Genomic DNA, 13,333 nt, shown 5'->3' on the forward strand with positions numbered 1-13,333 from the left:
CAGCATCTGTACATGTAATGGCCAACCATGTAGAAGAGTCGCTCTTTGTGAGGCTCATAGAGGGAGGTCCCAATATAACTATTTTATAAAAGACAATACATTACATCACATCAGCATTGGATATAACAATAAAAATTAAGTTATCCTTTATGTTTTATGTATTGCCACATTTTGGGGGTTTTGTTTGGTCAGTTTACATGCATTCATGGTACAGAATACATGCAAGCCTAAGTCTAACCGTTATTTCCATTTGTTTTTCATTGATCTGTTAATTTTCCTAACTAGATCAATGTGATTTTTTTTCTTATTGAACCCTTAAAGGGTGTGTCCTGATTATGGCTTATGGACGTCATTGAGGAGGGTCCCCTGCTTAGAAGCCAAAGTGGAAAAACAGTGATTTTAATGGACGCCATGTAATACTACATTTCCCCCCTTCCCCACAACGATGAAAACTGATTGCTGACAGTTTCAGTGGCTGTACATAGGGTGACCAGCTGATATTTAAGCCAGCTTCATTTTTCAGAAAGATTTGTCATCCTTTAATGACGTCTGAGATAATAAAAAAATGGTTCTCCTTATTATTTTGGAGAAACAGCGTCACTTTTGTTCTTGGACTCTGTCTGGTATTGCAGCTCAGCCACATTCAATTGATGCTGCAATACTAGACCCACCACATGGATAAGAGTGGCGATGTTTCTGAAAAAAATTTTTTTTCTAATCTCATACAACCCCAATATCTTTTATCCAGTAAGTTGTAAACTCCTTGTTCCCATCTCTCTATAATGTCCTGTTTGCTATTTGGGTCTTCAGGCTCCTCAATGGCAAGTTTAGGATTGTTATGATTGTTTATTATTATTATTATTATTATTATTATTATTATTGTTCATCTTCTTTTTTCCTTTCCTCTCTTCTTTGCCCTTTCTCATAATATAAAGATAATTTCTCAGTAAATTGTGATTTTAGTAAATTGGGGTGCACTAATAATTTAGTTACACAACAATAGTAACAAAAAATCCCCTGTAATGTACTTAGATGAATAAATATTTTTATCTGCATGGTCACTGAGTGCTGAGGGCATTATGTGAAATTTCAGAATCCGTTGTTCACACTTCACATGGTGGGAGCAGAACACATTATCATGCCCTTTGGTCGTTCAGCAGAAAGAATTATTTATAAAGTGTTACTTATATTTCCAGACACACTGCTTTTAAATCTGTCAATGTTTCTAGGCCTCTAGGCAGAGTACATAACTCAAACCCGAAAAATTGTATTGTATAATGTAATAATGACCTGGTAATAGACTGATCGAAGACAAGACAGTAATAACATTATATATAATAGATTTACTAAATTCTTTGCATTTAAATTGATATTATTTATTCTGCGCTTATACTGTACTTTTAGTAGAATGTTCCATTGTATATCTACCAAAATGTATGTTTGTATACTATAGATATAATGCATCCTCTGGCATTAACATAAGCAAAAACTGTGTCCCGGTAGTTTCATGGCATGGTGGCCGAGCAGCTGCATGCAAGTCTTACATCACCAAGCACGATGCCAAGCGACGGATGGACTGATGTAAAGCCGCCGGCCACTGGACTCTGGAGCAGTGGAAACGTGTTCTGTGGAGTGATGAATCACGTTTCTCAGTCTGATCGTCGAGTCTGGGTTTGGCGAATGACTGGAGAACGTTTCGTGCCAGACTGCATTGTGCCAACTGTAAAGTTTAGTGGAGGAGGGAGAACGCTATGGGGTTGTTTTTAAGAGGTCGGCCAAGGCCCCTTAGTTCCAGTGAAGGGAAATGTTAATGTTTCAGCATACCCAGATATTTTGTACAATTGTCGATTCCAACTTTGTGGGAACAGTTTTGGGTTCGGCCCTTTTCTGTTCCATTGTGACTGTGCCCCATTGCACAAGGTCCATAAAGACATCGTTGGTGGGTCGGTCGGTTGGTTGGTTGGTTGGTTGGTTGGCTGGCTGGTTGGTTGATTGGTTGGTTGGTTGGGGGAGTTTGGTTTGGAAGAACCTGACTGGCCCACACAGAGCCCTGACCTCAACCCCATCCAACATATTTGGGATGAACTAGAATGGGGATTGCAGGCCAGGCCCTCTGCTCCAACGTCAGTGTCTGACCTCACAAATGTTCCTCTGGATGAATGGGCAAAAATTCGCACAGACACTCCAAAATCTTGTAGAAAAACTTCCCAGAAGAGTGGAAGCGGTTTTAGCTACAAAGGGGCTAACCCCATATTAATGCCTGTGGATTTAGAATGGGATGTCATAAAAGCTCCTAGGTGTAATATGTCCCAATACTTTTCTCCATATAGTGTATTATAGATATGGGATCATATGTGGGACTGGACCTCCACCTATTTTCGAAAACTACTGAATGTAAAATTCTTTCACACTGCGAAGAGATTTTCATCACTGAGAATCTCGGACCTTACATTCTTAACACAGCCCTTCAAATAACACAAACGTGAGCACAGCTCTCACTAAGAACCACTCCATCAATATTTTCTAGCTGTAAAGTAAGCTGCTGCAAACTATATTGAAGATAAAGGTTAAGTCGATGTACAATATGATTGCCTGATCCTTGGTGACTAAAGCAGGTTAAATCTCCAGGGCATAATTTTATGAAAGGTGGTGGATTCATATAATACGTGATAATGTGCCACCTACTAGAAATTATAAGAATTTAAGAATTCATTGAGGAGTTCCTTAAGCACATAAAATAATAATAAAATAATGAAGTCGCAAAATAAGTGCATTTATAAGGGTCATCAGACTCAAAGGTGACTTCTAATAGGACTAGGGTTAGAGTTAGGGGGTTAGGGTAAGAGGGTTAGGGTTAAAGGGTTAGAGTTAGAGGGTTAGGGTTAGGAATAGGATTAGAGGGTTGGAGTTAGAGGGCTAGGGTTAGGGTGTTAGTGTTTAGAGGGTTAGGGGTTTAGGATTAGAGTTAGAGGGTTAGATGTTTAGGGTTAGTGGGTTAGAGGGCTGGGCTTAGGGTTAGTAGGTTAGGATTAGAGTTAGGTAGGTAGGGTTAGGGGGTTAGAGTTAGGTTGTTAGGCATAGATGTTTAGTGTTAGGGTTAGAGGGTAAGGGTTAAATTATTCCTTATTATTCACACCACAGCTGCCGCAGAACCTCTTTTTAAGAGAAATAGGGGACCTTCCTGTCCACTATTTATAAATTGATTGATATGAAATATTCTCATCCCTTTCAAAACAAAATTTTGCAGCATGAGGTGTGATATATATATATATAGGGTGGGCCATTTATATGGATACACCTAAATAAAATGGGAATGGTTGGTGATATTAACTTCCTGTTTGTGGCACATTAGTATATGGGAGGGGGGAAACTTTTCAAGCTGGGTATTGACCATGGCGGCCATTTTGAAGTCGGCCATTTTGTATCCAACTTTAGTTTTTTCAATGGGAAGAGGCTCATGTGACACATCAAACTTATCGAGAATTTCACAAGAAAAACAATGGTGTGCTTGGTTTTAACGTTACTTTATTCTTTCATGAGTTATTTACAAGCTTCTCTTTGTTTACAGCCATTGACATGTCACATTCCTGGATGAACAGTTTCCTGGAAAGTGGATTGGTCGTCGTGGGCCAGTTGAATGGCCCCCTAGGTCTCCCGATCTGACCCCCTTAGAATTTTATCTTTGGGGTCATCTGAAGGCAATTGTCTATGCTGTGAAGATACGAGATGTGCAGCAACTGAAACTACGGATACTGGAAGCCTGAGCTAGCATTTCTTCTGCTGTGTTGCTATCAGTGTGTGAAGAGTGGGAGAAGAGGGTTGCATTGACAATCCAACACAATGGGCAGCACTTTGAACACATTTTATAAGTGGTCAGAAACTTGTAAATAACTCATGAAAGAATAAAGTAACATTAAAACCAAGCACAACATTGTTTTTCTTGTGAAATTCTCGATAAGTTTGATGTGTCACATGACCCTCTTCCCATTGAAAAAACTAAAGTTGGATACAAAATGGCCGACTTCAAAACGGCCGCCATGGTCAACACCCAGCTTAAAAAGTTTCCCCCCCTCCCATATACTAATGTGCCACAAACAGGAAGTTAATATCACCAACCATTCCCATTTTATTTAGGTGTATCCATATAAATGGCCCACCCTGTATATTGATATTCTGCAGGAGATGGGGCCCAGTGCTATATAATACATACTGCAGTTGTTGAAGAACCTCTTATTAGAGAGAGGGATTGCTGCATGTCAGTCAATCAGTGGATGGCAAAAGCAATCAATTCTGCAGGCAGAGATAAGCGGCACCTATACTATGTGACACCGCACATCTTTGTAAAAAAAAAAAGCCAGGTTACTGACATCAGAATGGGATGTTTATACAATTATTTACAGAGATGTCAATGGAAAATTTATATTGTTGTGTATTATAACGCGTTATTATGTATCAAACTATATAATAATACAGTTCTATATTTTTTCATACAATGGCCTGACCTTGTACCTGGATATTACAACACATCTGGTTCCTGGTCGGTCTAATTTACAATTATTGGGCTCATTTCAATAAGTCAATCAGTAAATCAATCAATCGGTTCTGCAGACAGGAGGCAGCACCTGTAGTGAAAACCCGCAGGATCTCTCCGGATATTGAATTTCATTAGTGAATTTCCGGCTTGCCATGGAGATTTCTGGATGAATAGATCGGAATGATAATCTTAGTTACATAAGAAAAACTACAGTTTACCAATTAAATTGGACCCCCAGTGTTCTTCAGACGGAATTGATTTTAGCACCTTGAAGTGAGAAACTAATATTATGCAAAAATATACAAACGACAGATTCTGAAAATGTGCCATGGGACAGGAGAGGCAGACAAGGCAGAAGAAAGAAAGTGAGAGAGTGTTAAAAGTTCATACAGTTATAGATGTAGCTGAGCTGAGTTTGTAGTTTAAAGCAACACCAGGGTTAGCGCTGATACACTGTGTTATGTCTTACGGAGGGCCAGAGGGAGAGTTGCATGTCACACGGATTCAAAGACCTCCAAAAACAGAATACTAGTGTCATGCACCACCCCCTCAGACCCTGCACTAGTTATAACACAGCATCAGTTTTGCCTGGAGTGTTCCTCTAACTCTTTTTTTCTTTTTTCCCAGTGCAAGTCATAAAAGATCTTTTTATTTTATTTATTTATTTATTTTCAAAAACAGCACCACACGTGAGCTGTGTCTGACACTTTCTGGGGGAAAAAAATGATTGTCGACCATTTTTTCTCATCTCGAATAACCCTGATAAGTTGCTTTGCCAGCAGACTTTTAGAAAGCAACAGAGGTCACAATGAGCTGTGCAAAATGGCTCTACATTTGCATATAGGAACATTGGCCCATTGGGGGAATTTGTTAACCTTTCTATGCAAGTTTTATGGTGTCGAAAAGTCACAAAAGTCATAATTTGCGGTAAACACTGTGACTGTGGGCATTTTATCCCATGCTAACCACGACAGATTGACTATAATATATGCCAGAAAAATGGCATAAATTATAGGCGAAATCTAAGCCAGCTCCTAGCTGACCTAGATTTCACTTTGTGGGCCATGGCAAGGTAGAGGCTCGTGCCGGGCTCTGTTCCTTGCTTCCCCCCTGATCAATCTACCTGCTCTCCCCCAAATAAGATAATAAAATAAATTTAACCCAAAGAAATACTTGTAATCACAGGCCCTGAAGTTGCTTGGCGTCAGGACCTTGTATGTGCCGCGGCCTGCAAGTGAGAGCCTAAGGGAGTGAAGCAGATCGGTGAGGAGAATATACATATTTTTTAATTTTATGTCCGATCGGGGTGGGAGAGGGATGGGGCTGAGGTCGCAGGGATTGTTACGCCACGATTGTTGCACATGGCCATCCAAAAGATGCGACAAATTTATAAATGTGTTGTATGTTACTACAGTGTACTGTTTAATAAGACTGGCGTATGAAACACCCGTTTTAATAAATCTCCCCCATTAAGTACAATGTTGTATGCTGTCAGCTACTAAATTCCCCCTAGTGGAATGGCAGGCTGCCAGAATTGTATGATTTAAATTGTCCTAACGTTCTGCCTCCTGCACTGATCATTCACTCTCATTTGATTGCTAAATTCCATCTTGAGAGAGGAGACGGATTATCAGCTCACTGAGGGATCAGGTTATATGCTGCTAATAGAAGTCTATGCAGAGGGGAGGGGGAGGAGGGAGCAGGTGCAAAGAGAAAGAGATTGAGAGAGACACACACAGAGACGCTGCTGCAGTTTCTTAGTAAGTGTTTTATCTCACCCCAGCGCTGGATTCTCAGCTACACTGCTCATTACTGCTGTATAATCTCTTTCATGATACTACTGCTTCTAAGGGTGTGCCATAAAGAGATAGAAGAGCAGGATGTTCTCTTCTATGTATGCAGTGTATAGAAGACATGATAGTGGTTAGGCTCCACCCACTAGCTTAGAAAAACCGTAGAATTAGAGATAGTGCCTGCAGAAGGGAAAACTGCTAAAAAATGCAAAATACAAGTTATATAATGGCCAGAAAAAAGTGTTATTCCTCATGTACGTATAAGGAAAAGTCACTGGAAAAGTTAGGTACGCTTAAACCCTATGTTTATACAGGGGATTTAGGAGCTACGACCACTATAAAGATGTAATGTATTAAGGTATTAATGAGAACAGCATTTTGAATTTATTTCGATTAAAAAACAAAATGATGTTCAAGGCTGGAGATGAACTTAAAGGGAACCTGTCGCCAGCATTTCACCTATTAAACCAGCAATATCTGGTGGTAGTGGGTGAAAAACCATTTCTATATAACCTATAATTGTTTTCTTAGTTGTCTCTGTAGTTTTAGTATTCAGTTTTTTTGTGTTCCCACACCGTATGCTAATGAGCATAAAAGAGTCAGATCTTCGTATGAAAAGAGTCATATCTTCATTCCTTAAGTCTTTCTGGGTTTACCCCGCCTCCTTACTTTTGATTGACAGCTCCTCGCCTTCCCCCAGCACACAAAATCCTGCACTTGTCCATTGAAGTCCTCTTCTGGGGTGTGCGCACAAAGTGACACCGGATTATTACGATAAAAAGCGCAAAATGTTTGCAGACCGTTATTTACAGTCGGAGGAGGAGTTTAGGAGAGGGGAGAACGACAATGAACTTTTTATAGCAGCGGCCAGTGAGGGAGAAGTAAAGTTCAATAGGAGAAATGCTGGTGACAGGTTCCCTTTAAAGCTATCATGTTTTTGCATCCTTTCCCTATGTAATAATTCCTGATAAAATAAATCCTAGATATTTCGTGCTTTGGAGCATACAGCAGAACTTTTCTAGCTAGGTAAAAATATCCTACTGATTGAGACCTTCCAAAAATCACAGACAAAAACACTCATAAATCAAAAAGAGAACAGCACTGTTAACTGTCCCAACATCATGTCCAGAAATGTAGCAGGGCTGAATTTGTAATTTAGCTTATTGCCCCATTATTTCAACAAGTGTTAGCTTTGTTTTTCCATAGGACTGTGGGTGAAACCTACCTAGTTATAGAAGCTCAGCAAGATATTACTGTGCACAAGAGAAACCGTTGAATGACAAATTCCTCTCTCCTATATCTTTTCAGTGCATTCGGTTGATGCAGTACTACAAGTAAAATATCAGCATTGTGAGAAACTAGACATGGACCGCACATCCACAATATATGCGTTCATCTGAGCCGCTAGGCATAATTTATAAACATGAACATGAGGTTCTTTGTTAACATTTTGATCAAACTGTATAAGACCACTTGCCCCTTCACGGCGACCTCTTTCAAACTAAAATATGATTCACCTGTTTGAAATGCTTACAAGTTTATTTATTCATGTACAAATGGAAACATGGTCATGCCACTGGCTCTGAAATACATATATACATTTAACCTTGTAGTATTTATGACATTTTCAAAAACTGCCATCTATTGAGAAACGTAATAATGTCTGTAAACTGGTGTAAAGCTATAAAAAAGGTATAAAATACAATAAATAGGTTTTCTTTATTCACTACACCCATCATCAAACATTTTAATGCAGTGTTTTATAAGCATGGAATGTTTTGTTAAAGAAGGGGGGGGGTGTCTCATCACAGACAATCCTTTTAATATGATAGCCACCCCGGCCATCAGCTGATCACAGCAGGTCTAGCTCCTAAGACCCTTAGCAAACAGTTAATTTTGGCAGGGAAAATTGCCACAAGCTGCTCATTTTTCCTGCAGAGGCCACTACAGGGGATATGTAGTATTACATGTGGTGATTTCTAATAATGATCATCTATGTAATACACGGACAGGCCAAGTCCACAAGAGTGAGAGTCATTACTTCTCTGGAGCTTTTGCTCTGGTTCATAGAGGGTGGTCCCGAGCGGAGGAACACCTTTATGATGTCCTTATGTCATAATAGGGCACATGGAAAGGGGTTGTCAGGGTAAGATAACCTCTTTACCTAGAATCCCTATTGACAACTTGTTGATATATTGTAAGACAGTAGCTTTACTTTATTTTGTTACATTTTGATTATTCATTTGTCTGGCAGTAAAAGTGTATACTTAAATGGCAAAAAAAAAAGTGTAAGTCATTTATTGTTCTTTCCTGTTATTGTTATAATGATGATTATTAATAATAGTATCACTAATGATATCATTATTGAACAAACAGGTGCAGCAGATGGAACAAAGCGGTAATTTGGTAAAATTTCCCTTATGTGTTATCTTTGATTTTCAAGAGGACTGCAGCAAAACTGAATTTTATTAACTCATTGAGTTATTGTATGGTAAAAACAAAAAACAGCTAAAATAGCATTTCAGCTCTATTACATCTGTATATCTAAAATCAATATGCTGCACTTTCCAAAATAGCATATGTTACAATTTGATCCCATGTTGATCTCAGAGATCACTTGGGATAGGTTTAAAATCAATCTATCTCTCATATCCATCTATCTAATATCTATCTATCTATCTATCTATCTCTATCTATCTATCTAGCAAACATAGAATGGTGACAGCACCCTGCGACACTAATGCCACCTAAACCACTAAATATAAATAAATATGCACTAAAGCTAAATCTACTTACAAATAGGGAGGTTCTTAGTGCACATTTTGATCAAAAAGTGTTAGCCCACCTGCCACGACAAGGCGACCTCTGTAAGGTGGGAACCTACGCTGCACATACACCCAGAACTGGGACTAAGCCTACATATATACCTGGGGATGGTAGGATCCAGCATTGAACTGATTAAAATCACCCAGGGCAGAATGGGAGGAGTGCAAGAACAACAAGTGGAGGCAGTCACTAACCCCACATATATGGATCACATAAACACAACAAAAAGTTGAACAGCACATTCCAACTAAATGATACAAAATGTATGCAGGTGCAAGAACACCCATGACTGCAGATATACAGCAAACATAGAATGGTGACAGCACCCTGCGACACTAATGCCACCTAAACCACTAAATATAAATAAATATGCACTAAAGCTAAATCTACTTACAAATAGGGAGGTTCTTAGTGCACATTTTGATCAAAAAGTGTTAGCCCACCTGCCACGACAAGGCGACCTCTGTAAGGTGGGAACCTACGCTGCACATACACCCAGAACTGGGACTAAGCCTACATATATACCTGGGGATGGTAGGATCCAGCATTGAACTGATTAAAATCACCCAGGGCAGAATGGGAGGAGTGCAAGAACAACAAGTGGAGGCAGTCACTAACCCCACATATATGGATCACATAAACACAACAAAAAGTTGAACAGCACATTCCAACTAAATGATATCTATCTATCTATCTATCTATATCTATCTATCCCATATCTATCTATCTATCTATCTATCTATCTATCTATCTATCTATCTATCTATCTATCTATCTATCTATCTATCTATCTATCTATCTTGTCTATCTATCTATCCATCTATCTCATATCGATCTATCTATCTATCTATCTATCTATCTATCTATCTATCTATCTATCTATCTATCTATCTATCTATCTATCTCATATCTATCTATCTATCTATCTATCTATCTATCTATCTATCTATCTATCTATCTATCTATCTATCTATCTATCTATCTATCTATCTATCATATCTATCTATCTATCTATCTATCTATCTATCTATCTATCTATCTATCTATCTATCTATCTATCTATCTATCTATCTATCTATCTATGTATCTATCTATTTATCATCTATCTATCTATCTCATAAAACACAAACAAAGTTTATGCTCCCTTCATACCGGTACTATATCCTATTAATAACAACATCACCAACTAATGCAGTTTTATTTTTATAATCGTCTTTCATTGCGTAAATAATGAACTCATCTATGTTACACATACTGTTATATTATTAGTATTATATTCTCTTATTATGACAAACTATATATATATATATATATATATATATATATATATATATATATATATATATATATCCATTTTAAGATAGATAAATAGATAGATAGATAGATAGATAGATAGATAGATAGATAGATAGATAGATAGATAGATAGATAGATAGATAGATAGATAGATAGATAGATAGATAGATAGATAGATAGATAGATGTTATACAATCATTCTCACAAGGCTATGGGTATCTACATGAGAGACCATGTCTTTTAGCATGTGGTTTACCGAAACTGATGGCCCGGAAAGGTGCATCTGATTGGTTTGGCTTTGACATGTGCATCTACTTTCTGAAACGTGTAAGAATGGGTTGATTCCAGTCCTGTACACAGAGAGCTGTCAGCTGCTGAAAGCAAAGAATACTGTCCATGGTAATGGTGCTGAAACCAGGGAGTTCTGTACATAATAATGGTGTTGAAAGCAAATAAACCTTGTCTACTCTGAAGGTGCTGAAAGCATAGGAGCCCTGTCTACTCTGAGGGTGCTGAAATTATAGGAGCCCTGTCTACTCTGAGGGTGCTGAAAGCATAGGAGCCCTGTCTACTCTGAGGGTGCTGAATGCATAGGAGCCCTGTCTACTCTGAGGGTGCTGAAAGCATAGGAGCCCTGTCTACTCTGAGGGTGCTGAATGCATAGGAGCCCTGTCTACTCTGAGGGTGCTGAAAGCATAGGAGCCCTGTCTACTCTGAGGGTGCTGAATGCATAGGATCCCTTTCTACTCTGAGGGTGCTGAAAGCATAGGAGCCCTGTCTACTCTGAGGGTGCTGAAAGCATAGGAGCCCTGTCTACTCTGAGGGTGCTGAAAGCATAGGAGCCCTGTCTACTCTGAGGGTGCTGAAAGCATAGGAGCCCTGTCCACTTAAATGCTATGTAAACCTTTGAAAGGCATTTCTTATTTTATTTTTTTTTTTAAAAAGGTCAATCAGTGTGATTGGTGCAACTTTTCATTTCGTTTTTATAAAAAAAAAATGTTTACTTTTTAAGATACAGCTGTTCTGTATTTTGTATACAGAGCAGCTGTATCGTTTGCTAAATCCTGAATCTGTCAGTCCCACAGTTATTAATTTAGATGTGATAGATTACAGCTGGAGCCTATATGTCAGAGACATGCACGACCCGCTGACACTAAACCCATCAGTCCCGCGGGCCTGACGGGAACAGGATTTAGCGCTACAATCTCAAAAAGTAAAAATAATATTTAATAAAAACTATTTATAAAGTTGCTCCAATCACACGGACTGACCTGTTTATGTAATAAAAAATGCCATTCAAAGGTTTACATAGTCTTTAAAGTGCACTAAAGGTACAGGCACCATGTCCTCTCTAAGGGTGCTGAATGCACAGAGCTCCGTCCACTTTGAGGGTGCTGAATGCACAGAGTCCCGTCCACTGTGAGGGTGCTGAATGCACAGAGCCCCGTCCACTGTGAGGGTGCTGTCCAATCTGCAGGTGTTGAAATCGCATGGAATCATACTGCCATGTTCATATGAAGCAGTGCTGGGTGAGTCTTTTCTTCGCTTGGGTCCAAAGAACTTTTCAATACCAAAGGGGGGAGCGGTCAAGACAAAAGAAGCAATTACCATGTGTTCATGAGCGATGAACGGCAGGCAGGCAGGCAGCAGACACTGCACAGGTAGACACGACTTGAGTGCAGCAGCAGTAGCAGCAGCAGCAGCAGACAGTAAGGAGATCATCGGCTGCACACAGCCGGCTCCAGGGTCTAGGACTGATGCTCCCACATTTATTTTGTTCTGATGTCCCATCTCAATCCGATGATGAGGGGGGTCTCAGGATGCCCCCACATACCGGCAGCAGTAACTTGAAGCAGCAAATGCCCTTTCCCATGTGCGGAGATTCGGATTCTGCCCTGTCCCTGGACTCCAGCGTTTTCTGCAGCGATTATTCTGCAGCTCCCCGGGATCATTTCACAATCAATGTGGGGGGCAGCAGATTCAATCTTTCACTGCAAACCTTATCCAGCCACCCACAGACACGACTGGGTAAGCTGGCAACTTCAGGGGGGGACGAGGTCTATGACCTATGTGATGATGCCAACTTGATGGACAATGAGTATTTCTTTGACCGGAGCTCACAAATGTTTGAGTACATCATGAACTACTACAAGACTGGACGCCTTCATGTCATGGACCAGCTCTGCGCAGTGTCCTTCCTCCAGGAGATGGAGTACTGGGGTATAGATGAGTTGAGCATTGACCATTGTTGTAGAGACAGGTATTTCAGGAAAAAACTAAAGATTGAGTCCCTTGACATTAAGAAGGATGAGGAGGAGATCGAGCCTGAAGAAGATGACTTCACAGGTGTTGCATTTGAAGACTTTAGACAGAAGCTCTGGGATGTCCTGGAGAAGCCTGGATCTTCAGTAGCAGCGAAGACCTTTGGCACTATTTCTATGACTTTTGTGGTGGTCTCCATAGCGAACATGGTCCTGATCTCTTCTGAGGTCAACACCATAGACCATCCTCTCTTAAATGTCCTGGAATATATCTGCGTCTTCTGGTTTACAGTGGAGTTAGTGCTCAGGTTTCTATGTGTAGCTGACAAATGTCGCTTCATGAGGAGCGTGGTCAATATCATAGACCTGGTTGCAATCTTACCCTTTTACATTACATTGGTAGTGGAAGCCTGGCTTGGTGAGAGTACCGACCTTGAGAACGTCGGGAGGATAGTGCAGGTTCTGAGACTGCTGAGATCACTGAGGATGTTGAAGCTTGGAAGACATTCTACAGGTAAAGTCATGTATTAAGTATTCATGGTCATCAGAATAAGCTGTTAATTATGTATGTGGTTCTTCTAGGTCAGGTGCAATTACACACCTCGAAATTTCTGAGCACAAAC

General features: G+C 39.8%; 1 protein-coding gene across 1 annotated transcript in view; it reads left to right on the forward strand.

Moving 5' to 3' along the window:
• The first annotated feature begins 11,994 nt into the window (after positions 1 to 11,994).
• The window catches only part of KCNV1 (potassium voltage-gated channel modifier subfamily V member 1), a 51,242-nt gene continuing 49,903 nt past the window's right edge, over positions 11,995 to 13,333 (forward strand). The window contains exon 1 of the mRNA XM_075825815.1: positions 11,995 to 13,224. Coding sequence (XP_075681930.1) covers positions 12,207 to 13,224 — 1,018 coding nt within the window. The 5' untranslated portion in view covers positions 11,995 to 12,206. The remainder of the gene's footprint in view (positions 13,225 to 13,333) is intronic.

This window comes from Rhinoderma darwinii, chromosome 5 (genome assembly GCF_050947455.1).
Source record: "Rhinoderma darwinii isolate aRhiDar2 chromosome 5, aRhiDar2.hap1, whole genome shotgun sequence".
Lineage (NCBI taxonomy): Eukaryota > Metazoa > Chordata > Amphibia > Anura > Rhinodermatidae > Rhinoderma > Rhinoderma darwinii.